The sequence below is a fragment of the Thalia democratica genome, chromosome 3 (genome assembly GCF_965202585.1).
Source record: "Thalia democratica chromosome 3, ktThaDemo2.hap1.1, whole genome shotgun sequence".
NCBI lineage: Eukaryota > Metazoa > Chordata > Thaliacea > Salpida > Salpidae > Thalia > Thalia democratica.
The window spans coordinates 11,842,859-11,869,925 of NC_139167.1; the positions used below are offsets into that span (position 1 = coordinate 11,842,859).

A 27,067-nucleotide genomic window follows, 5' to 3' on the forward strand; every position below is an offset into this window, starting at 1 on the left:
TTCATAATTTTAAAAACCAATCAGAGTTAAAATAAAATGGTAATTAAAACAATTACACAATCTTTAAATTATTTAAAATAAAAACGATAATAAAATTTTATTCAATATTTGTGAGAAAAACCTTTATTTACAGCTTTATTTAACTGTATATTTAAATAAGTTTAAGTAAATGTAATTCAAAAAATTAAAAACAAAATTTTTAATAAATTATTCTTCTTTTTCTAAGACATTGTTTAAAAGTAAAATAAAACTTTAAACTATAAATACAGTTTCCTCAAAGGTTTCAACCAGTTTAATAAAACAGAGCAATCATCAAAGTTCATCAAAACTTGTTACGACGTGTTTCACTATTACGTCATCAGTTTTGTAATTGTGACGTCATCATACGATGTGGGCGCGCTGGAATCCCCTCTCCGGGTCGTACCTCTGATCGCCTCCCACCGACTCGTCTGAACTGAAGTCGTCCTGGTACTCCTGGTGGTTGCCACGGTTACTGCTCGACGGTTGCTGGTAGTAACCGTCCTGCCGGTACCCCGACCTGTTTTGATCGTCATAGTACCTGTAGTAAAAAAAATGTTGTTTAACATTGATTAATATATTTCGTTTTGATTTTAGGACTGCTTTATAGTAGTTGGTTTTAAATTTGCTTATAGTTTTTTAAAATGCTGTGAAATTTATGTTTTTCGTCAATGTATTAAGTGAAATTTTAATATTGGTTTGAAAGTGTTCACATGAACTAATCAAATATATAAAATTTGTATAAAGCAGAAGTTTCATAAGCAGGTGTGCGCTAGAATTATATCATAAAAACTTCAAATCATCACACATATAACTAATTTGTTTATGAATGTAGAAGAGTAAACCATCGCTGACAATAAAAGTAATTGCTTCTTACTTTTTTGATTATTTGTTTACTTTAAACATTTTAAGTTTTCGATTTCTTAATAGTTTAACTTATAAAGTTTGAATGTTTAAGACCAAACATTAAGTTGTATACACATTCACAAACATAACATTAACTTTAAGAAATTGACCTGTATTTACAATTCGGTAACATTGACTTATTACAAAAATAATCTTTGTTTTTAACTTGTTTTGTTTACAAATGTTTGAGCTTTGATAGTTTCAGATTTTAAACTCCATTTTAACGACATGTTAAGTTCGTTTAGAAATATTTAGAAAAGTATAATTTTATTAGATTCTATAAACTGACCCCTGTTCGTCCTCCTGGTATCTCTGGTCGTCATAGTAACGATCATCGTGCTGCCCTTGTGGGTCCCTGTAAGTGTTGTCATGGTAACTGTTGCCACGGTGGTAAGAATCCTCGTTGCGCGATTGGCTACCGCTGTAATGAAATAAATTACAGATCTTTTTTTAATAAAGTTTTGAAGATTAATTTTACGAATATCTGTCTGAGTATTATACTAGTTTACAGTTTTTTTATACAACATGTTATAAAATAAAAATATTTATAGCCTATCAATTATTTTAACAACAATTTCAGGTTTACCAATAACTAAGAAACTAAATCAACTTTATGTTGTTAGTGTACAGTTATCAAAAACTATATGTGTTTTAAATTTAGCAAAAAAAAATTTACGTTGATACTGTTCTTGAACTTTATATGTAAAAATAAGTCAATGTTTACTTGTGGTGTTTGTGGGCAGAACAATGACTTAATAAAAACTAATAAACAACACTTGGCTGGCATTTGATTGCACATACACTTGTGTAACTTGTTGTTTTAAATTTTAATTGTTAAAAATAACCGCAGGTAAGTTATATTCCAACTTATAACTTTTGGAATTTAAAAACTAACTGAAGTCACTTTTAAAGTATGAACTACTCACACATTTATTAAGGCTTCGTTTATACTTAAAAGGGTTAAGCTTAAGTTAGCTGCAAAGTAGGTTATTTATTCATACCATTAAGCTTATTTCCTTTCAAAGTTTTTCATTAAGAAAATTAATAAAAAAGTTAACTTTAACTACACAGTTTGTCTAATGTGAAAAAGTTTTTATTTTGAGAATTCAAGTGCAAATTAAACTTAATGAGAAAATATGCATGCAATAAATATTTACAAGCTGAATTAATTTGTTTTAGAAAGGAGTCTATCGTGCAAGTTACATGCTGGAAGTTGTAAAAATAATTTAAGCGGAAATAAGTTATGAGAAAATCGTTATAGCAGTGGAATTTATTTATTTATTGCTAATCGTATTGCATAATTCAAGTTTAATTAATTAAATAGCTTTATTTTATCAATTTTTACGCTACAAGATATTCAAAGCGACTAATGATTACATTTAAACTAAACTTTCTTATATGTTATCTTTAAAGCCTTTTATTAAGTGCACAATCACACAATTATTAGTTTTTCAAATACAAAAAAACACTCCAACACGTACTGGTATGGCACCCTTCTGAGATCGTGGCCACTAGGCGACACCAGAGAGCGAATCTGGCCGCTCGGAGGTTTGCCGCTGGGCGACGCCAATGAACGGTTCTGTTTGGGCTTGGCCATGTCGTACTGGCTGTACGGTCTCCTCCTCTGCTCGTGACGATTCTTCTTGTCACTGTGACGTAACAGATGCTTCTTGTCGTCTTTGCCGTGACGCAACAGTCCGTTTCTTCTGGCGTATGAGCTGCGTCGCCTGATTAGTCAACAGTTTTTTGTGATTGCAAAGATACTAATTATTAATTATTACTAAGAAAGTGAAAAGAAGAAAAAAAATTCGTACTAAGAATTATTAAGAAAAAAAGATAAGTATGTTGCAAAAATAAAAGGAATGTTAATTAGTAAAAGTAGGAAGAAAAAGTAGTGAAGTTGTAGGGAGGTTAAAGATAATAAGTTATAAATATGGTTTTGCAAACATAAATTTACAGTCGTATGTAAACACCATCATTAGGTAGAAATTACTTAAAACCAGAGAGAATAGATTTTAGATTATATGTTTCTTTCTTATTTCTTAACATTTAAAAATGTTATTTTTATTAACAAAACTCAGCAATAAAGTTAAAAAAGTTGCCAATTGCTTTATATAAAAAAAGATATGATAAAATTTAAATCAAAAAAAGGAATCAAAGTTAAAATTGGTAGTAAGCGTTTTTTAAGCAAGCATATTTATTTTAAAAAGTGAAGAGGTCATTGAAGAAATAAAAATAAATGATAAAAAAACTTAAAAGCAAGCAGTAAGCAGAAAATTATAAAAGTTTTCTGATAAAAAAAGTATCATTGCAGATAAATTAATAATGAATAAAAGATACTAAGCTAAAAACTATGATTCATAGCTAAATTAAATTTTTTCACTAACGTAAATTATTATTTTTAAATTATTTGCTGTTGATTAAATACGTACTAAACTAAAATTTCATAGTAAATTAATTTGATTTTTTTTTTACTCATTGCTCAAAATAACTGCTAAAAATTAGTACATATGTAAATAATACTTAATAAATAAAGAATATTATGAAACAAAATATTATTAAATGCTTGAGTTAAAGAAACATTTCTGTCTTGAATTAGTTGTTTTTATCTTAATTTTTTCTACCCTTTGACTTCTACATTTTAATTTTGTATTAAACTTATTAATACTAATATCCATCAGTTTTGTATTTATACGTTTTTTAATAATAATGTTTTATTATTTAAATATAACTCATTTAAATGATCACCCATGTATTTGTTTTTTTAACAACTATATATCTATTTTGACTAACTCATTTGATTGATCGTCCATGTACGGATACGTTCTTTCTTCTTCAGCAGGTTCATCATTCAGTCTTTGCTGTAATGTTAAAATGTTTATTATAAGTATACTTATTATTAACGTGAAGTAAAACCATGCTTGAAGTATTTATTATAAAAATCGTTTAATACTACCATTAAAACTTAAAAACTTTTAATTTTTTGATACTTATCAGGTAAATGTTGCTTTAGTTGTTGTTTATTTGCTAGAGCTTAGTTTTAAATGTCAATATAAAGATAACTAATCGTATTAAGTTTTCGACACTACTGCTTAGTTACTTAATAGTTTTGAGCGCTTAATAAATTAATTATGATTTTCGCTCAGCTTAGATGTTGTTTAAAACATTTTTTTTTTAGTAAACAACATTTTATAGCCTGATTCGCACATGAATTTTATTTCAAGCTATAAATAATGAAATTATAGTTCAAAAGTAGTTCACTTTTTTATAGATTGATTCTGCTTATAAAAATAAACTCGTCAGCTTTTGAACGTCGAATGTTATCAATAAAAGGAGTGAGTCTTTGATGAATGTTTATAAACACTAGAACTTATCAAAACGCACACGTGTTATAAAGTCTTTGATTTTATAATGTTTTATATAAAATCCACATATCGCTTATATCAGTAGAATTACTATTTTTATATACTTAAATAAAACTGTTTACTAACTTAGGTTTTAATGGTTTTTTAATAAGATAGTTTTTATGTTATAAGATAACTTAAGCTTTAGAAAAGTAACATTAATAATTAGTATAGACTTTCTTTTTCCTCATTAACTAATCTGATGCAGTATGTTTTGAATAGTTAAAGTTACAAGTTATTTCTATATTTAATTTTTAAAGTTCTATGAAATTTTTTAATGGTTTAAAACAGTAATGTTTTAAGTGTGGTAATTAACTTAGCAAACATTTATGAGCGTTCACATACTTAATATGATTACAAATTTACAGTATGTATCCGTTATTTGACTTTTAGTAATAATCTAAGTTTAATAATTAAGCAAACAAATGCTTAACTAAATTTTTCAAAACTTGTATGAATACTTTAATATAATTTTCTTTCCTCTCATTCAAGTGTATTCATAATTGTTTAGAAAACTAATTAGTATTTTTAATTCATACTTATTAATAACTGTTTCATTTTGATAAAAAAATTACTAAATTAAGTTAATAAAGTAAGTTCCGATTTAATTCCATTAAGTTTAACAAGTTTAAATAAAACTGCAGATATTTTGAAATGCTTAGGTGAATATAATTGAAAAGTTCTTGGGCGTGCTTGTAACTTTAGTAAGCCAATAATTTACATTGTGTCACCATGGAAACCTATACGTTACTTTGGAAAAATGAACCCAGTTGTCACTATGATATCACAATGACAACACAACCTTGAACGACTTACTGCTAATTGAAAGGCAATATCTGGAAGGTAGCAATTTTCATATCAGATATTTACACACGGTAGTATTTCCGAATTACTTAAATAATCTGTTATATCATATGTTAATATTTTTGCCACACATTAAACCTAAAATGTATCATTCGTTTTAAACGTTTGGAGGTGACCTTGGAAAAAGAAGTACATTCAAACATATTAAGTGGTTTTGTTACTTAATTTTATTAACTCTATCAAAGTATTAAATTATACTTAGATTACTATTATTTTGCCCTTTTATCCAATTAATAACAATTTTTTCTTATGCTGTACTTTAATTTGTATCAGAAGCTATTTAGGATATTTTTAACTTACTTTTAAATGCTAATACAAATCGAACGTTTGTATATGAAAATAAAATTGTTTTACTTGTATCAGAAGTTATAAAAAATATATTCTATTGCATTTTGACTATAGAAATACAAGCTGAAGGTTATATATTTTAAAAAATGTTTTGATTTTATAAATGTAGCATATAATGATATCTTATGACATACATATATATTAAATTATACTCTTGAATACAAACAAATTGTAAATAAAAGTTTGTACAGAAACCCACAAACTGCTCAAAGTCACAAAAAGCGATTTATCACTCTGACAGCTTCAACTTGAGCGACCCAATCTAATTGAAAGGCAGTTTATAAGAAGTAGTAATTTCCAAATTACCAAAGGCGTCACATATTGAACCACACATAAAGCAGCAATTTTCATCACAGATGTATTTACAGAGAACGCATATGTGTGAAAATGTACAATAAACAAACAGAACATATAATTTTTGCCAACATTGAACTTGAACTAATCAAACTTAAAGATTGTTTATAGAAGTAGTAATTTTCGGATTACTGTGAGTATCATATGTTTTACCACACACAAGACAGATGTTACTCAAGTGTTTAGAAATTTTGTGGTGAAAAATTTTGAAGTGATGTTATTTTCGATTGTCAATTGAATTGCAGAGGTTTAATGTTATTACGTGTAAGTTACAATCGAGTTGCACAAATTTAATGATAAAAGACTTTGCTGTGTCTATCATTGTTAGTTTTAAAACTCCAAGCTGCAATTGAGTTTAAGTACTGTAATATGTATTTTTAAGTGAGATGTGCTTTTATCTACTAAAAATTTACAAGAACACTTGGGGTATGGTGAATTTTGTCTAAAGATATTTAATTTTGAATTTATTAGTTATGTTATCAAGTATAGGTTGAAAGGGTAAAAAGAAAAACTTACTTGAATACATCTTCTACTGTTTGAAATAAAATAACAGAAAGTACTGTAATGACATAATGACATCCTTTTTAATACAATTAAATGTTTTCAATGCTTAAAGACTTAGATTTTAGTGTATTGAGATACACTTACATGTACAGTAACTAAAAGAGATAAATTTTATAATACACAACGATCAATCTTTAAGTAAAATACTGTGTGAGAAAACTTGCAACTCAACTATCTTGTTCCAAAAGCTTAGTAGTGATGTAGTTGGTACTACTACAACTACAGTAATGCAGCAGAAACTCATATATACGTGATTAGCTATCTATTTCTATGAATTTGTATATCAAAAAGCTCGTAGTCACTCAACTACTCGACCTATGATGGAGATTAAAGAATTTAGTTTGTTTAGAAAATAATCATTTTTATAAAAAAACAATTAATCAGAAAGTTTTAACCTTACCTCATTTAGTACTTAATGTTTTGAACAACTAAAGTAATGCTATAGTGTTAATATCAACTATAGTAAAATGTAACGTTAAGTCTTGACTAGGGCAGTATCGAATGTTTGTAAATATTTTAAAGAGTTGGTAAGTTGATATACATTATTTCACCACAAATGCATTACTAAAGTATTAATGTTGCATCGCATACATGTATCATATATTTGCTTATGTGAGAAAATATACATGTTCAAACTGATATAACCTTGTTTAGTCTTGTCTAAGACACTGATAAGAGCATTGAATGACCAAGTACTGTTTACACAAAATATTGTCTGTGCTACTGTCTATGTTAATAAATGTATAATGCTTTTATTAAGTATTTCTATTAAGTTTTGGTTGAAAGCTGTAAAATAGTTTGTGAAGCCCATAAAATAAAAAAAGTTTATTGAAAAAAAAACCAAATTATGCTATATTTAGTTACGTATGTGTGTATATGTATAGAATGCACATGACTTTGATTTTTGTTATTGTATTGTTGAAATAACTTTAAACAAAGTTTTACAGATACAGTTTACAACCTAGATAAAAATAAAACTCTTAAGATGGTTCAATTCATGTGTTCAAATTCGGAACAAAATTTAACTTAAAACAATTTTCTAAACAAAGTACCTTAAGTTATAACATGATTTACATTTTCGCTTAAGTTACAAATAAATAAATTTTATATTAATTGTTGTAGAAAGAAACAAATATATTTAAAAGAAACAATTTCTGTACAAAAGAGAGAGACAATTAAATAAAGTCAAATCAAAACAGACTCACTTATAAATACCGGCAGCTTTTATGCCCTTAAGGTAAATAAAAAGTTTGCAACAAATCTGTTTCAATACACCACACAAGCATATTGTGTTTGAAACTTTTTCTTACAAGGTACTCAACATATTTTGATGGTTTTTAAATTTATTTTAATCTTACTTTAAAGTTCTTTGAAATTTGTAAAAACATATTTTTCAAAAGTTGCTCCTAAAGTTTAAATTCAATTTTAACCTTAATAAAATTGTATAAACATAATGCTGTGGAAAAATTCTAAAGTCTTATTATAACTTAATTCAGTGACAGATTTATGTATTGCTCAACCTTTGTAAAGAATAATTCCCAAAGATTACCATATTAATATATCGCATAAGGCAAACTGTTCTGTTTAGAACTGCATAAGTTAATAAATTAAAAAACATAAGTCTCTGGTCACAAATAAATTGCCATCATCTAATTCAGTGACAATTTATAAACAAATTAAATAGTTTTTATGTAAAATTAAAATATTTATTAAAGATTACCAAACTAAAATATCACATGATCGAAATAATTTTCTTAGAATTTCTTAAGTGAATTGATAACAAAGAACTCCACAATTTGATTAAAGAACAGTATCTAACAGTTTCTTTCAACGTATAAGTACATTGCCATGGATACAAAACAAAACAACTGCATGCATGTCAAACTGATGTCGACTGCAGTTCATTATTTATTGATGGGCTCAGTGGAAATATAACCTTCGTTGAACAAATTATCATCTATATTTATTGTCTGTGCGTATGAGGGAAATTGGCTCAAAATACTTATTTCATTGCATTTTGCAGATTATAATTTTTAAAAACCCACTTTAAACTAAAAACCTTTCTTTTAAGCTTAATCTTAGTCATCTACTTATAGTATTAGGGTTTGATTTTCAAAATAAGTTTCCTTTATATTTACTTATTTATTAAAAGCTTTCACTTAATTGAGTAATGAAACTTTACTTTAATTTATCTATTGTTATTCAATTTAAAACAGTGTTTAAAACTTTATTATAATTGCAATGAAACAACTATTCTTTAAATATCACTTTTGTATTGATGTACATGGCAGTTCATGGCAGTTTAAAGATTTCTACTGTGTTTTACTCAAATCTAGTAAAAACTGAACATAGAGCATTTTTAGTTATATGAATGTTCTTAAGTTCTATATATCATGTTGTAATAATTATATTAACACAACTCAAAGTTCTTAATATTTCTTACATACGTACATCATATACGTACGTTCATCATATACTTTGCATAAAAATCTGTAAATAATTAATTAAGTGGCTCATTTACGTATACATATGCTACTGGTGGCAAAAAACAAATTTTCATCTTAAATAAGAAAATTATTAAATATAGTTGAAAGTTATTGAGAAAACAAATTTAAACGAACCAATGAAACGAATCCGCGGTCTCCGAACGGGTGCTTGCCAACCACCAGGGGCGCGTCTTCCCTAGTAACGGGGTCTTCAGGGTGGTAACTAGGCGGAGATTCCTCTCTGTCGTAAGGATCAATTTGTTCTTGGGGTGGAGGAAGATCAACTGTCAGGTCTTGGCGAGATCTGATGGAAAAATAAAATTTTATAACTTTAAAATAAAATGAAAACGTAACTATGATGGCTGTTCAATAAAAACCTTTAAAAACAAAAAAAAATATTTAGATTAATAAACAAACACTTTAGTTATTAAAAATTTCATTTTTAAAAAAGATGTATACATTTTACCAAGATGTTGAATGTAATAACTTGATTACAAAATTTTGAACAATCGTAAGATACAATAAATACTTAACTATGATATATGTTATTTTTAATACTTTAAATGTTTTCAACAATAATTTAATAAATTTTATAAATCTTTCTGTAAATTTGAAAACTAGTTGGATACTTTTATTAACAGTTTAGTTTATAATCACATTATCTTTATAAGTAGAACAGAAACTTAGATAGTAACCTGTTGAGGTATTCTAAAATAAAAAATAAAAACTCTGTAGACAACACGAAACATAGATTAAAATACATTAACAAACGTTCTATTTCAATACAATGTAGCGAAACATAAATTTAAATAAATTGTAGCGATAGATTTATAAATATAATATTATAATGTTATAATATTATAATAAAAAATACTGGTAAATACAGTCGCTAACAAACTGTAATAAAGATTTATAAATAGAACATGAACAACAAATAGATTAATATACCTGTTCAAATGTTCCCTAGATCTTGCCAGGTTGTCCCAAGATTGAGAAAGTAACTTGATCTGGTCTGCAACCTGCGGGAGAAATTTACATTTATTTAAAATTTGTTTGATTTATTTTATCGAAAAAGCAACTGTTTATAAAATGTTTAAACAACATACAATAATTTTAATGAGTAAGGTAGAAATATTTGTTAAAAGAAAATAATTATAAAAAATATTAACTTTCTATAAAAAAAGTTAATCTTGTCGACAGAAAAATAATTTTTAATTTAATCACTTGACTTTACGTGCAAATTTTGAAAAATAACATAAAACACTAAGAGTTTATTTTATTTTATAAGACACGACAAATTTTGTTTACAAACAAAAGCAACATAACATAAAACATTAGTGTGGAAAAAATTTTGACGTAAATAGAAGTATGAAAGAAATGAAGAAGTAGAAGAAAAACTTCTTGTAAAGACTTCCTTGTAGACAATGAAGCTAATTCAAGAAAAATTTATTGTTTTGGTATAAATTACGTAATAAACATCTATCACTAAAAACTTCTGTTATGATTGGTTAGTACATTAAGTTAGAAATGATTTTAACAAATTTAAGTAATTTATTTTAGTTTAACGAAATAATTTTAAAATAAATCGTAAAATAAAATAGTTTTCTTTATACAGAGGTTGTGTTGTTATGTTTAAACTCGGTCTACCAATTTCTAGTGGTCTGATGGCTTAAGTAAAATGATCAAAACTTTATTCTTATTAAGATTAACAAAACATACTTTGATTAATTCTCTTTTTTTTTACGCTTTAATTTGAATAAATAGTATTTTGGACCAAAGAAAACTCTCTTACAAATGATAGTTATGAAAAAGTGTTTTTAAACAAAAAACATGACAAATTAGCATGAAAATCTATGACGCAACAATTATCTGAAAAAGACTGGAAAAAATCTGTAAAAACTTACTTTTAGTAGTTATCGTAAAAAATTGTTTTTATCTAATTATGCAATTATTGTAAATAAAAGTACTACTAATTTAATATTTATACTTTGATAGTTTTTAATAAGTTTTTTTTTAAAAGGTTTAATTTAAGGTACTTAAACTTTACGAAGTGCTTTTTGTTTGTCTTTGGTAGTCAATTTTAAATTTAGAATATTCTGCACAAAAGTTAACAATATATGCAAACATGATTCTTAAATTGGTCAATTAAAACTTATTAAAGTTTTGAAACAACTTGCTTTCAAATCGACCAAATATAGCAATACAGAGCATTTAAAACGTTTTTGTCACTAAGTTTAAACAAAGAAGGGATAGGTCGCCAAACTACTTTAGAGAGAAAAGCCAAGCGTGTTTGTTTAGATGAGAGTAAAAATTGAAAAGTAGACAATTTCTCACCTTTGTTGGAAAAAAACCACTTTATAGGTGTTAATTATACGATTTTATTCGTAAATATTGAACTAAGTAATGTGATTTTTTAAATTCATTTTTGTTTATAACACCTTGTTTGCCTATTACGTGTTTTGTTTTACGGCCATAAACAAAACATGTAGATTTTTAAAAACTTTGGCTTATGTCAGATTAGAGTAAATATGTACTACTTTTAATCCTTCAGTTAATCTGCAACTAACTGTAATAGTTTTAAAATTTTATTTATTATCTAATGTATACTTTGTTTGTGTAGTTCCGAATAAAGTAGTTCCACTAAAAGAAATACAACAATTTTTAGCTTTAAATAAACTTTATATAGTCTTAGTACTATTTTTTCAATATCTTTATATTAAACTATTTTACCTTTTATTTTCTGTGTAGTAATGTTACTTTATTATTTTATTTAATCAAAGCAGTTTCAATTTATCTTTTATTACTAAAAAAAGAAATACGATAGTACATTATTTAATTGTTTTTTAGTTTAAATTAACTATAAAGTTACTAAAAATACGTAATTTCAACAGAACTTTTAATTTAAAACAATAGTGATATAAACACATCTTAAAATATAAACTGTAGCTTATTTTTCATACCATAAACCTAACTCCGTGATGTTTTCAGTTTCTCCAAATCAATTTATCATTCTCGAAAAAAGTTTATTAACTGCAATATGCTAAAAATAAACCATTGTACGTGCTAATCATCCATTTACTACACTATACAACGTAAACAGAGAAAATTGATTGTTTTAAAATTACATTTGTCATTATACACGACGAAGTTTTCACTTATTACTCACAAAATTTAATTTCAAGCCAAAATTTTTTTCAAATCACTACGGCTTAAGTGTTATTGTGTTTAAAACACTCGAAATTGCAAATAAAAGCTTGAAAATCTGGCGTTTTTTAATAAGTTTTTCAAGTTTCTGTGAGATAATAATTACAGTTTTACTTTACTTTGCCTAGGCGTGAATACTAAAGTTTCAACCTATTACTTTTTTTAATTAAAATAAATTTGCTACGTGTAATATTTAAAAATATAGTCTAAATACAATTTTGAATGTCTAAAACTACTAAAATTTTATTTATTTATTTACAATAAATTTTAGATTAAGGTTTGCAAAATACCTTCCTTTGCTTTGATGCTAAAACTACAATTATATTTTAAAATGAACATTTTAATACTTTCTTAGAAAGTTATGGTAAACAGTATTTTAATCTTTAACTAAGAAATTTAAAGTGTTAATCTACCTGATTTATGTTTAACTTTTAATTAAGCTAGATAAATATATAAAAAGTTATAAGAAATCAAGGCGTGTTTGTCAATTAAAATTTGAACATTGTACGAAGAATAGATAACAATTTTACAATTTTACAATAATTACAAGTTTTGAAATATGCACAAACTAATGAATTAAGTACAATATTAAGTTGCACACAAACCTTTTTGAAAATTTCAAATATTTAACTCAAAAACTGTTTAGACCAAACACCCTGAATAAAATTTTTCACTTGAGAGTTATTTACCCATGACATTAATTAGGGGGTTAATTAGGGGTCACTACTTGGTCATTGATACTTTCAATTGTTACGCAAATAAAAGAAGGTTCTTTTTAGTGAAAATTTTCACATATCTATATAATCTCATCAAAAAGTCAGTATGACAAAATATTTGAAGTAAGAGAGACTTTAAAGTGAAGTTTTACTACATTACTGATAGATTAACTAGTCATTGGTCAATCAACAAACAAAATAATTTAGTTTTGGATTATTTTGTAAATAAAAATGTAAAAGTTGTTGATTAAATGTTTTTATTGCTAAAAAATGCGTTGATTTATAGTGCTACCAAAACTTAAAGTCTATAAAAACAAAAATTTAAGTTGTCATTTTTTAAAACTGGATACAACTGCATAATTATATCTTTGTTATTTTAAATAATGATGCTCAAAATTGTACAGTTGAAACTTTAGTTGGAAATATGAACGTTTTAATACAAGTGCGTTGCATTAACGGCATGCTTATGTAAACAAAGAGAACATCAAAGCATGAAAAACACACAGAAAGACTCAACTATCATGTATAAAGTGAGATAAGATAAAATTCAAACACAAAATTGTAGTTGCTAACGTTTTTTTCAATTTTAAAGTGGCAATTTCGCTTGTTGAGCAACCTTTTACGCTTGAGTTAATTTCAATGCGTGCAGAGTTTCGTGAAAAATAAGTAGACTCAACTTTTAGAGCTTTTGTTTTCTTACTCAAGTGATAAATGATTGCATTTATCATTAGTTAATTGACATTTTGTACTACTGCTGTTAGCAGTTTTCTGAGTCTTACACTAAGGTGGTGTTCATGCATGAAATATGACGTTATGTGTCACTACTGTAGAGTTAACATTTTCACTGTAGAGCTTTCCTTTTACGCTCAAGTTAATTTAAAGTGGTAGCAAGTATTTTGTAACTTAAAAAAGGTAAAGTTACACTGTGAGTTGTGTGAGAATTAAACCAACAGCAGCAATTAAAAGTGCAAATTTGAAGTATCAATCAACAGATTTAAAAGTTTTAAAAAAATTGTGAAAAGCATGAAAAGTTCTTAAAATCATTTCTTGCTTGAAGTTTTTTATAATGTATATCTATAAACCAAACTAAACTCTTTTTTAAACTATATTTTGTTTTAAAATAACAGTGCACAATATTAATCGATCTCATGGTTATTTTTTAACAGTTAGAACAACTAAAGCATCATTTTCTGTTTGATGAAAAATATTGTTTCAAACATATTCAAAAATAAATAAAATTTTAATCTAATTTTCATTTTGATTCATTTTGATTTTTTCGTTACTTAATAAAACGCTACTAATTGCATTTGTAATTCCCTATTTTTAGCCGAAAATATTTTTAAAGTACACACTTGATGCTACTCATAAAACTGCACGGAAAATGCGATTTTATGAGAAAGTAAAAATGATGACAGATGATGAAAACCAGACGAACCAGTTTGTGTTTATGTTTGCAAGTTTTTGTTTGGATTTGACTTTAGTTTAAGTTTGCAAACTTTTCGTGTTTTCACAGAGTTATTGTGCTTTAAACAAAAGTTTATGTTAACAAAATTGCGTTTGTTTGCAAAATTACAAAATTTTGCAAATTATTTGTGAGTTGCAAAACTTTTTAGACTATTTTCAAAACTTCAAGTAAAAATATCATCACCCGGTAATAAAAATACAAAAGTATTTAAGTAAAATAGAAGAGTTAATGTGCTTTTTAACAATAGTGTGTTTACATAAGCAACTTTTTTTTGGGTATGATAATTTCTTGTGTGTACAAGTTTTGTGTGTTTTTAAAAACAAGAATCAAAAGATTAAAAATAGGTTACTTGCAAATATAGCAAAATCAACAACTTAACTGCTTTTTGTGAATGTTATTACAGTTTCTTTTTAAAATGTATTTGAACAGTTTTATACATGCATTTATGTTAGTAAAAAAGATGGTTTATTTCCGTGTAAATTTTACCTTAGCATAAAATAAAACTTAATAACAAAAGTCTAATAGAGACTAAATAAGCTGACAGTCTACGTTACTAATATAGCTTGGTGCATACTTTTTCAAGCTTGTGAAGTTTTTATTTTGTATATGGGTTAGTATAACAAAACATATGTGTATGATTAAAGCTAATTAAAAAACCTAAAAACACTTTACATAGTTTTAATTTTTTCAGCCTCAATTATTAACTGTAAATAGTTTGAATTTGAATTATATTCAAATTCGATTGATGCTAATCCGTCAAATTTTTTCCTTATTGACAATCAATTACACTCGATTACCTGATTTTCATTAGAATACAAAAATTTGAAAAAGGTTGTTTTCACAGAACTTTTAACATTAAAACCCTCATTATTAAAGTCCTTTATTCGTGTTTTGCATGCAGGTTTAAGTTATATTAGCTGATTTTTTGAAATATATCATATGACTACATAGTAATTAAAGTTCACATAAAAAATCCATTTAGTATATTTGGTAATTTTCAGCTAAACATCGAAAAGCACTGTTTTTTTTAAAAGCTTGATGTTTAATCAGAATATCAAAGTATGAAGATAGATTTTCATTAACTCTGAACAGAGAGCTTGACAAGTTTACTGTTTCTAGCAATCTAATTTTAAATAACAGATGACCGATATTATATAAGTTATAACTTATTTTACAAACATAGTTCTATAATTTTTTTTTCAACTCCAACTTTTAAACAATAATTTTTCAGTGTGAAAGATTTCTAAGATATCCAAAACCCCTTAGAATTTATCTTGAACACTTTTTTTTTTAAACTTTGACGGTATAAAAAAAAATTTAATATTTGAAAACGTTTTTTATAAAATAATATTTTTTCTTACCTCATCCATTTCTTGTTCTGTAGGTTTTCTCTGCAAGCTGTCCCCATTGTAAATATTCTCCCTACTAGCTCTGACGTCACCGTTGTATATATTCTCCCTACTTGCCCTGACGTCATCAGTGCTCGGGTGAAGACCGTACTTTTCTTCAACCAAGTTTTCCAGTGAGTACTCTCTATAAAAATGAGATTAAGTATTATAAAAGTACAACACAAATAATGTTTTTATAATTTTTTCTATCATAAAAGATTTTTTTATTGGGGAAATTGGAAAAATTAAGGTAAAAGAGATATTATTTAAAATAAAGTCGATTACTTTGAAAAAAAATTGTTTTCATTTTTTTTTCTTTTAAAGTTTTTGAGAGTTTTGGTGAAAATAAAAGAATGACAGTTTTATCTGTGAAACTTTAAAAAAGTAATCTAATTATTAAAAAGTATTATATTTTGTTTATACCTGTATTACAGTAAACATTATTAAAAATCTTCACAAAGTAAAATTGTATTTTATTACACAAAAATTCCCAATGTATGTATACATGAACCATTTACATCAATACAGACATTGAATTAGTTTAGTATAATTTTTCAAAACATTATACTAATATACACAACATTTACAAGAAAAAAAAAATACTTGTTTGCAAACATGATTTGTCTGTAAACACAGCGTCCGTCTATATATATACACAAAAAATATTGTAAATTACTATTGAAATTTTCCACAGCTTTATACGTTGGAAACTCGTAAATTTTTTATGAGTTAGATAAGGTGTTGGTTTTATGACATATTGGTGTGAAATTTGTTCAAAAGTCGTAAAATTTAGTTTAGGCAACAACAATATGCGTAACATAATATGAGTTAAAAGTAAAAATAATACATCAGTTTTTTATTTAATAAAAATAACTGTAAAGTAATATTTATTTACAAAGTAATTTAATCTGTCGTAAAAAATGATTTAGACAAAGGTGCTGTCTAAAACTTGTCTAATGTTTACAAAATGAATAAAGACTCCGAAAAATTATATTTTAGTAGACTTTAAATCTAAGCTTAAGGTAATTCAAGTAATGTTCAAATTTTAGTGATTTTTTAAGAAAAAACGAAATTTTTTTATAAAAAGCTTTTCACAATAAAAAATTGTAAGTAAATTTTTTTAAAGATATATAATGCACAGCTTTACAATTTACTCGTATTATCTCAATGAATTATGCATAGTCTAATTACATCTTAATAAATTTTCAGAAAGGCGTTTAATAAAAAGCAAGGTAGCTCCTATGTCATGACGTCACAATAGCACTTTAAACCGCGATCTTTTCACGTTTATTGTCTTACGCGAAAAACTGGATAAGTCTGCTTTTTTGTGTAAGGTAAAATAAATACTGTTTTTTTTTTGTTGAGTTTATTGTTCCTTGTAATAACATTTCAAAATTTATATTATTTAGTTGTACAGGATAAAGTCGGTTTTGTAAACAATTGTCATAGTATCTTGTAATATTTCATACTAAAATAAACCTTACAGCTTTAAAGTCTTATAGAGTGCTAGAATATTATAGTTATTCGATCAAATTTGGAACAATTACAAAGTATGTATTTTCAAATTTTCACTGTAAAATTTACAAAGATGAGACGTAATAAGTTTTCAAATCTATGGCAACTCATAATGAATTACATATTCAGAACTATATGGGTTTTCTTCATATACAAATCAAATATCTTAACATTTAACTAGAGTATAGTTTGTAGAATTTTTAAATCTGTTTTTAACTAATAGATTTAACAATCATAGACTTACTAAGAAACTTTTAAAGTTCTAATACTAAATAAAACTAGTGTACTAGTTAGTCTTCTATTTTTTACCAGATATTTTACAAACCAGAACTTTATCAAGTGCAAAAAGAAAATGTTGTATTAAACTTTTATATTACGAATTTAGTATAAAACTACGTCATTTGAGATAAACTTTATGAAAAGAATTTTTAACAAAAAAACTTCTCATTATTCGTTTGACGATAAACTTCAATAATAATGAAATACTAAATTTTACACGGAAGATTTAGTCAGATTTATTAATGGTCTTCAGACTAACTATTTGGTAGACTGTACAACAGACTAACAAATAGGTAATCAAAAAGCACAAAATAGTCTTATGATGAAAATTGTATATTGTATATGACAGATAGGATAGGGTGTAATGTCATTTATGATACATTTTATTGAAAAAAACTTTACTTTACATAAAAACACAAGTTACAAACTTTTTCATGGCAGACTTGGTCGGGTACTGGTCCTTGGACGGCGTCCTTGAGTAGTTGTTCATTTTAGGGGAATCCCTCATTTCGATAATTGAAGGCTGGGTAGCGTAATCTCTACTGGGCACAATCTCCACGGAATATGCATCTTTGCTGTTTTGATAATGTAATTTATTTAAGTAAAGTAGTATTACGAAAAACTGCTATGAAAAACATTGTATGATAAAATAAGCATCAATTACTATAATAAACCAAAATAATGTTTGGGAGTAATTTCGCAGAATATGCGTCATTACTGTTGTGGGAAAATATTTAATTAAAAAAGTACTAATGATAAAACAGTAGTCCCGGGGAAAATTTTAGCATTTAAGGTGTTCATGCTGTACTGTATTATAGCAGAAGTTAGATAATATACAAGAACTAACAAATACACGGAAACAAAAATAACGTCTTCCGGGAAAAACTTTAATTTATATTGTTAATGCATACATAGGATGTTTATGTAAAATATAAAAATACAGTTTGGAAACTTTATACAGAAAAGTTTTTTTGATTTTAATTTAAAACTGTCACGGTATAAGTGCGTTAAAAAATAAAATACAAGTTTTATTAGTTTTTAAAAATTAATTTATAACACTGTTTTTGTATTCGTTTAAAAGATAAATACCACGTAAGAGACACAAATAGAAATGAATCGTAAGTTTATGTGATACATATAGATACAATTCAAGCTTTGAAATTTTTTTTTAGTATTTTACATGCCTAATAAAGTTCTAAAAATGTTTATTTGGTGATGGTATATAACAAAACAATTGTTTTTTGTTCTAGTTCTTGTTTTTTCGAAACTTTAAACAAAACCCTTAACTTTTTCATATACCTGTTATAGTTTAAAAAAAGTATTTAATAAAGGAATTAGGTTTAAGATAAAGAATGAGTGTTGACAAAGTTAGTTTTTAGAATTAAATATTTTTTTTCTTCAATTGTTTTGTTTGGTAGAGGAAAATAATGTAAATGATAAAATTTAACATCAACTTATTTGCCTATTTTTAAGCAAGTTGTTTATTGAAGTTTAAAACCTCCTTAACACAAGCATACATGTTAATAATTTTCACATTGTTGCTTACCAAAAAATTACGTACTTTTGTATTATTTCAGTACTGAACTTGTTTTGTACATAAAACAAAAACCACTAAAACCGAAATGAACTAACAGTTATAAAAATATTGTGAAACTAATTTTAAAAACTTTAGTTTATTTTATACACAAAATGCGGTTTTAATTTCACATAAATGAGCCAAATAAATAACAACACTTAACTGACAACATATACTTACTATTGAAAATATAACAATAATAACACTTTTTTCAAACCTTTTAACATTCTACTTAAGTTATTAATGATTGCTGCATTTAATTTAATATTAGAAACTAAAAACTAAATATAGAATATATTATATTTTTAATAAAAAATAACATATTGAAAATAAATGTTATTGAATAATGTCTTATTACTACAGTTGTTTAAACAAGCTACTAATAAAATTATGCATCAACAAATTAATACTAACTTGAAAGGAGCAACCGGCTGCTTAGATTTCTGAGGTTTCTGCTTATTTCTGCAGCAACAGCAAGCGATCAGTGCAATCAATATAATCAACAGCATTCCACCTCCGATGCAGGCCCACACCCAGTATTCCAATCCCGCAAAACCTGGTTCTGATTAAAGAATTAATACTCTTATTAAACAACTCTAGGTCTATATACTTTTGAGACTTATCATATAAAGGTGGGTACTACAACTTTAAGCTTATTTTCTTTAGAAACTAAAATGATTAGCAACAAAAAAAATTTGAATTTAGTCAATAAAAGACAAAAAAAAAAAACAAAAACTCTGTCCACTTTAAATGTTTATCATTAAAGTCTATCAAAATACATGGTGACAAAAGTGAAAAAATTCTATTTAATAAAGATTAAAAAATCATAAAACGCTTTATTTTGAACATTAATGAAGTAAAACTTTAGTAATATAACGGAACAATTTACACTCATAACACTTCCTAAATAAAAAATACACAATACTAACTTCCATCAGGCCACAGAAGATCGTCAACCATAATCCTTGTCATGGAGCTTCCCACTTTGTTGGTGGCTGAACACTCGAAATACTGGTACCCGGGTATCTTGTACAGGTCCGGCATCAGTAGGGACTTGGTGTTTTTGTAAGGTATCTCGCCCGGTGCGTACTGTTGAAGAAAATTTAAATAAATTTACATAAAATTGGAATGTAATAATAAATAACAACTATGGTTCCGAAAATTGTTAGGAAAGAGTTTGTATTTTATTGTAATAGTTGTTTAAACTTCTTTTTGTTAAAATAAAAACGATAATATTCTTTTGTGTAAAGTTTAATTTGAAGAAGGTTCATAGGTGTTTATTGAACAATAACAAACCAATATTAAAAGCTGAACAAAAGTCGTATATTTTGTTTGATACATCTATTAAATTTTTACCTGCATTGTTTCATTTTAATATCAGTAGTATTAAGCGTGATTTGGTCTAATAGGATCGAACTTTATAAACGTTAATAAAACGCTTTTATAACAAAATGCGCAGTAAAAGTATAAATAGTAGGTCAAAGCAGTATACTTATGTAAAAAAATAACTTAATAAATTTAGGTCGAAATTTTCTATGAATCATAATAACAATAACAGTTCAAAAATATTTTTTTTGATTTAATAAAAACAAATTAAGTCGGGGAAAAACATGAAACAGTGACGTCATAATGCATGATTTGCGAAGTCGCACAAAACGACTTTAATGCTAACTTAATAAGCGAGTTTCGAACCCATGAAAGCTTAAAAAATGTCCTGCTGTGATGAAATTTGTCTAATTAAGTTACGTGGGTATTTACAGAGGGCTTTGAACGAATTACGGGGTCAAAACCTTTGTTGGCAGTGAAGTTTTCACATAGAAAACATTTTAAAATTAAACAAACTTTATAATTAACTAAAAACTAATTTGAACTTGGAAAGTTGTTTTTTTGCAGACAATAAGGATTTATCAGGCATTTACAAGTGTTTTTACAGATTAACCTTGTAAAAATTTTATGAACCACTTGAGACGTGTGATTAATTTCGGAAATTTTTAATAATTCAATTGCAGAACACACACAATGATGAAAAATGTTACTTCAAATTGATAAAACTTGGAAAAATAATTAATTACCAAGCTGTTGTAGAACTGAGTTAGTTTTATTTTTTATACATAATTTATGTTTTATGTATATATTAGTTTAGCTTAGAAAGACATGTTAAATAGTGATAGCCGTAATATTTTAAGCTTAAACTTAAATTAGTTTTTCATTTCTTAAAGAACTTATACGGTTTATACGACGTTTTTAAAGCTATATAGAGTTTATTTATTATAAGAAATAATACTTGATATTCTATAAGGTGTAGATACCTCTAAAATACAGTAACAGTAAGAAAAAATGCTAAAACACTATAATTAAAACTCAAATTTAACTTTTAAAGTGAAAAATAATCTATTAATTTTTTTTTGTACAGTATATAAATATTTACCCAATCATAAACTGCAGCAGGATAGGCATCTGCTTCACAATACACATAATTAGAAGTTGTGTTCGCCCAAATCCTTACGTTTACTGTATTATCTGTTAAAAAAAAATATAGTTAGTTATTTAAATATTTATATAAAACAATATTTAGAAGTTCTTTTTGCCCAAATTCTTACGTTTACTGAGTTATCTGTTGAATAAAAAATAGAAATGAAATAAATTAAATAACCAAAACTTTACTTGACTAAATTGTTACATATACTTGATTCTATGTTTCAAAATAAAGAATATTGTTATAGCATATTGATAAAATATTATGATAAAAAGTCGTGTTCGCCCAAATTCTTACATTTACTGGGTTATCTGTTTAAATAAAATAAGATTGTTTTTAAATACTTATAAAATATACATAACTAGAAGTAGTATTTTTTAAATTCTTACGTTTACTGAGTTTACTTTTTAATATAAGAATATTGTTCGAACTTATTGATAAAAAAATTAAAATTAGAAGTTGTAATCGCCAAAATTCTTACATTTATAGGATTATCTGTTTAAAAATTAACTAAAAAGTACGTTTATATGGTTATCTATTCAGTTAATATAAATATTGTTCTACAGTTGTTAAAATCGTTGATATATTTTGAAAATATATACATATTCTTTATTATAAATTGTAAATAGTAAATAAAAAATGTATAAGTATTGAATTGTTGTATTAAGTAGTAGTATTCTTAATGTTATAAATCAAACAGGTATCTGAATTGGAAAAAAAATGTTCTCTGTATAAACTAACAATTAACACTAACAATACTTTTAAAGCACTAACAAATGAAATTAACAGTTCACTTTAACGAATTTTTAAAGTAAAGATTAGATAAGTACTAAACTTTTATATTAAGTAGTAGAACTTTAAAAATTATAAGTTAAAATGTAAATAAAAAATGGATAAATAACTTTCGCAGTATAATTTAACAATTATCTTTATTTTTAATACAATTGATAAATAAAACTAACAGTTAACTTTAACAGTATAATCGATATACTTGGGTTTCTCATAAGTCTCATGCTCAACCATGCATCTAAAAGTTCTATTGTGGTCAAACCTGGTATAAAAAATAAAAGTTTAAAAGTGTGTTCAGTTTTACTAATTATAATTTTTAGTTGTTGTATAGCTTCAGTAGCTGTAAAATTTTTTTTAAAGTAAGTGAGTTTACTCAAAAACGTTTTAAACGATCAAATACTTCATTATGATCAGAAAAAACTTTATACAATTTGATAAGCTATTTAAACAACCTTGTAGGTTTGGTGAGTATTAGGTCAGAGTAGCTATCTACTAATTTCTTATCACTTCCAGGTTTCGTGTAACTGGACACCTGGTCTTCAGGCATCTTGTTGGATCCGTTGTACCATGTTAGCTTCGAACCGGGTTTTCCTGACTGCCATAAAGTAAGTGAAATTTAACAGATACCTAGTAGAACAGCCGAAATGTAGCACAATAATGTTATAATCTATTAGTTGTTATACCATTTGAGCTTGGAAAATAGTTTTCCTGACTGTTGATTATTAAAAAAGTTTACTATAAAACGGTATACATAATAAAATATAGTATTTCCAAGTACTTTATAATTAAATAAATATTTATAAATTGAACGGTATTTTCCGAAAAAATAAATTATAAGTTGTACCATGTGAGTTTAGAACCCGGTTTTACTAGTTGTTAAAATAATAACTTTTTGGAAATTTTACTGTAATTTTTTCAAACTTAAGTTTACTTCATAATAAAAAATATAAAATATAAATATTGTTAGTTGTACCAGGTAAGTTTTGAATGAAGTTTCTTTAATTGATAAAAAATTAGGTTTATTAGTATTTTAATTTTAAATTTTAATTACTTCAACTTATTGTAAATATATACGAAAATCTCTAAATAAATAGTGGTTTTAAAATCATTTGAAATCAATAACTTTATATAAATTATTATTTTCGGTAATTAAACTTTTTAATTTATTTTTTTAGTTTTACTTTTAAAAGTATAAAAACAGGCAATTCTTTTTTTTAATAAGACATAAAACATTTTAAGGAAATGTAACGAAGGCTTAAACAAAAAAAACGGTAAAATAAAATAAAAATTTTATCACATGTTAAATTCTTAGTGTTAATTGATGTAATTACATTGCAATAAAATGATATATTTGTTTACTGACACATAATGATATTTTATGTTGTTTATATAAAAATATTTATATGTACAAACTGTATATATAGGTCGTAAAATAAAAATAAAATATAAATATCATTTTGTTTAGTTTTTGCGTATTTTCTCACTGTAGCACTAATTTTGTAGTACTTTTGAAGGTGAATGTTATATAAATATCTATTATTGTAAAAATTCCGTTTTATTTATTTTTAGAACACTAGTAAAATTGTATAAACAGATGTAATTTTTTTTTAAATCTAATATATATTTAATCACCTTTCTTGAAATTATTGTGTTAAATTTAGTGTTTTGTTAAATTGTGTTAAATTAGAAAAAAAGTTAATGTTAGTTTATAAGCTATGTAAAACTATAAATAAAATTATATATCTATTTACTGGTTTACTATAATACAACGTTTTTTAGTTAATTCACACAAACCCTTAGTAAAACAGTGAGTTAAATGATAGTAAAATAATATTAAAATAGAAAGAAACCTTGCTACTACCAAAAGAAAAAAACTCAAAAGCTTTGTACCTATAACTACTTTAGATCAACTTCAAGTATTTCATAATACAATACTTTTCGACCAAAACAAATTGAGTGACTATTACAATTTAATGCAAACTAACATAATAAACAGCAACATACATCTTGCAACGTGTTTGAAAACATTGCAGAATAAAAATTGTATGTTATACTACTTAAGATCAGAATACATGTTACATTACTTTTCGATAATAATAAAATTTAGTGATTATTTTAAATCAATATAATAAACAGTAGTTCAAATATTTCATAATACAATACTTTTCGACCATAATAAATTTAGTCATTATTTTAATTTAGTGTAATAATTAATATTATATAATAAGCGATAACATACCTTGCTAATACACCTTGCAACTGGCGATGTTTTGTTTTCGTAAATCGTGTCTTTTTCTTCTGTCAGGGATTCAATCTCAGGCGGATCAGGAATTGACCAGACAACCAACTGGTACTTTGGTCCCTATGGCACAAAAAAATTAAAAAAATTTAGATGGGGGCCACAAATCTAAAACATGGCTTGTACATTTGTAGTAAATCCTTTTAATAAGTTATGCCTTTTTTAGTGAACTTTAAGTTTTAGAATGCATTTTATATCCAAATACAATAAATATTTGTTAGTTTAGTTTGAAACAGAAAAAAAAAACATCTAGCTAATTACCCGTTAGCACTTTGGTCCCTATGATATTTAAAACTTTTATTATGTTTAAAGCTAATCCTTTTATTTGTATGTACAGTAAACTTCAGTATATTATCTTTATTATTTAAAGTGTAAATTTCAGAATTTAGATTGTTGTATATAGCAAATCAGTATCAATATTCAAAAGCTTAGTTTAAAGTAGAATAAATCTTAAAATAAAACAAACTATCGGATACTTGATTTAAAATAAATACAAACGCTTTTATATTTGTAGTATAACCTTTTAACAAGTTATTCTTTTTTTTGTGTAATGTAAGAATGAATTTTACATCTAAATATAATAAATATTTGTCAGTTTAGTTTTAAACAGAAAAAAAAACATCTAAAATGTTTAACTCTTTGGTCCCTATGATATTTAAAATGCCTATTATTCTTTAAATCTAAACCTTTTATTCGTATGTACAGTAAACTTGAGTTATCTATATTATTTAAACTGTAAAATTTAGAATTTTGAGGGCTGTTTAAAGCAAATCAGTATGAATCTTTATAATCTAAATTCAAAATAAAACAAGTTATCGAATACTTAATTCAATATAAATACAAACCCTTAGTTCAGGGTTGCTTGTACTCGTACTTATGCAGAAGTAAAATCCCTCATCTTGAATCTCGGTGTAATGAATGACAAAGCTGTTTTGAACCAATTCTGATCTGCCCCTGTAATGAAATAAATAAAAAAGCTTTAAACACTTCAATATAAATATTTTTAGTTTTCAATAAAACTATATAATGTCATAAAGCACAGCTTGTTAAGTTAAAGTTCCGTAGTTAAACATGCTTTACGTTGGTTTAAATTTCTAGTACTGTTATGTCGTATATATAGTGTAAGAGAGTTTGTATATATGGCTTAACTTGTTTTTTTAAAATGAACATTTGAAAAACTAAGTTAGTGTTTAAAGCACAAACTTCCAATGTTTTTTTCTAATAAAAAATTGCTTGGTTTCAAACCTTAATTAAAAAAACAGGTTATTTTATATATTCGTTCAGAAGCATATAAAAAAAAAGAAGCAAAAAGAAGCGTTTAAAGCATTAGAATAGCACAAACTTTAGCCTTTCCAGTTTTAAAAACTGTTTAATGATAAAATAAAACCGTAACAACTAAAAAAATCAAACCAACTTGGGAATATTGAACCTCTTGTACACCATGTCCGACCCTTGAAACTGCATGGCCGCCAGTATGTACTGAGACTGGTTCCGCTCGTCCTTGTACATGAAGTACCACTTGTACACGGCGTCCAAGCCCACGTTGGGACACAAGAACTTCACCTCGTTGTCCTCAGTTATGTTGTTGACCTGATTCACCTCGCGGTCGTCGAATGCTGGTTCAATCGCTTGTGAGAGACCTGAAATTATTGTTAAATAAATAAAATAGAATCATAGAAATAAAGTATTGAAAATTTAGTAAATGTTTATCATTAGTATTTTTAGATAACATCTACTACTTGGGAAAAGCCTGAAATAGAGAGCTTAATTTAAATATTCGTTGTATTTAATAATCTGAAATAAGTATTGCGATTTTAGTAAATATTCAGCATTAGTCTTTTTTAAACATGAATGTAAATTTTAAGTTGTTTAAAATAAAATAATAATGTTCAGATTTCACATTTTTAATGTGTTTCTTAAGTTACATTATTATCACTTGCAGTTTCATAAACAAAAAAACTTTCTTAACTAACGTGGTTAAGTTTACACTCCAAAGTTAGGGATTAAAACATTATGTAAGAATAAAGTTTAAACTTTAATAGGCAATGTATATTTACAATACTATTTATTTATTTAATACGTTTATTCTACATAAAAAAATGAAGTGTGATACAAAACAATTAAAAAAAAAAAGGATAAATAGTTAAATGTTTCTTTTAAAATTGTATATAAAGTATTTAAAGTTTTATATTATATTTTTTATTCACTTTTTCTTTATTCTAAACTTTATATAAGAGTTCAAGTTCATATTGAATTAAACTGCTATTTTATATCCAAACTATTAAAGAATAAAAATTATAAATTAATATTTAACTATGTTCACTTTTATAGTCTAAAAAATTATATCACTTACCTATAAACAGAGAAATACATATTATCCATAATAGATTTTGTTGACTTTTAGTAACCATTACAA

The 27,067-nt window shown here is 25.7% G+C and overlaps 1 protein-coding gene across 2 annotated transcripts; it reads right to left on the reverse strand.

The window, feature by feature from the left end:
* On the reverse strand, positions 1-27,067 carry LOC145831618 (uncharacterized). 2 transcript variants are annotated; one of them, XM_082938923.1, is made up of 17 exons: positions 27,005-27,067; positions 26,066-26,291; positions 25,497-25,605; positions 24,592-24,714; positions 22,805-22,947; positions 22,526-22,614; positions 21,516-21,607; positions 20,017-20,176; positions 19,502-19,649; positions 17,940-18,086; positions 15,691-15,862; positions 9,893-9,963; positions 9,080-9,248; positions 3,718-3,785; positions 2,406-2,651; positions 1,214-1,345; positions 1-559 (listed from the first exon to the last, which is right to left on the reverse strand). In XM_082938923.1, exons 1-17 carry the CDS (start codon positions 27,060-27,062, stop codon positions 382-384), a joined length of 2,331 nt encoding a protein of 776 aa, XP_082795049.1. In that variant the 5' UTR covers positions 27,063-27,067; the 3' UTR covers positions 1-381. The 2 variants fall into 2 exon arrangements, with proteins under 2 accessions (XP_082795049.1, XP_082795050.1); XM_082938924.1 differs by lacking the exon at positions 2,406-2,651.

Bases quoted from the DNA above. Each gene is read 5' to 3' on its own strand.
- LOC145831618 (XM_082938923.1), bottom strand. From the start codon at position 27,062: ATGGTTACTAAAAGTCAACAAAATCTATTATGGATAATATGTATTTCT. The intron at 24,715-25,496 runs GTTTGTATTTAT...TTTGTGCCATAG, and splicing joins CAAGCAACCCTGAACTAAGG to GGACCAAAGTACCAGTTGGT. The intron at 22,615-22,804 runs GTTGTTTAAATA...TTTTTATACCAG, and splicing joins ATACTCACCAAACCTACAAG to GTTTGACCACAATAGAACTT.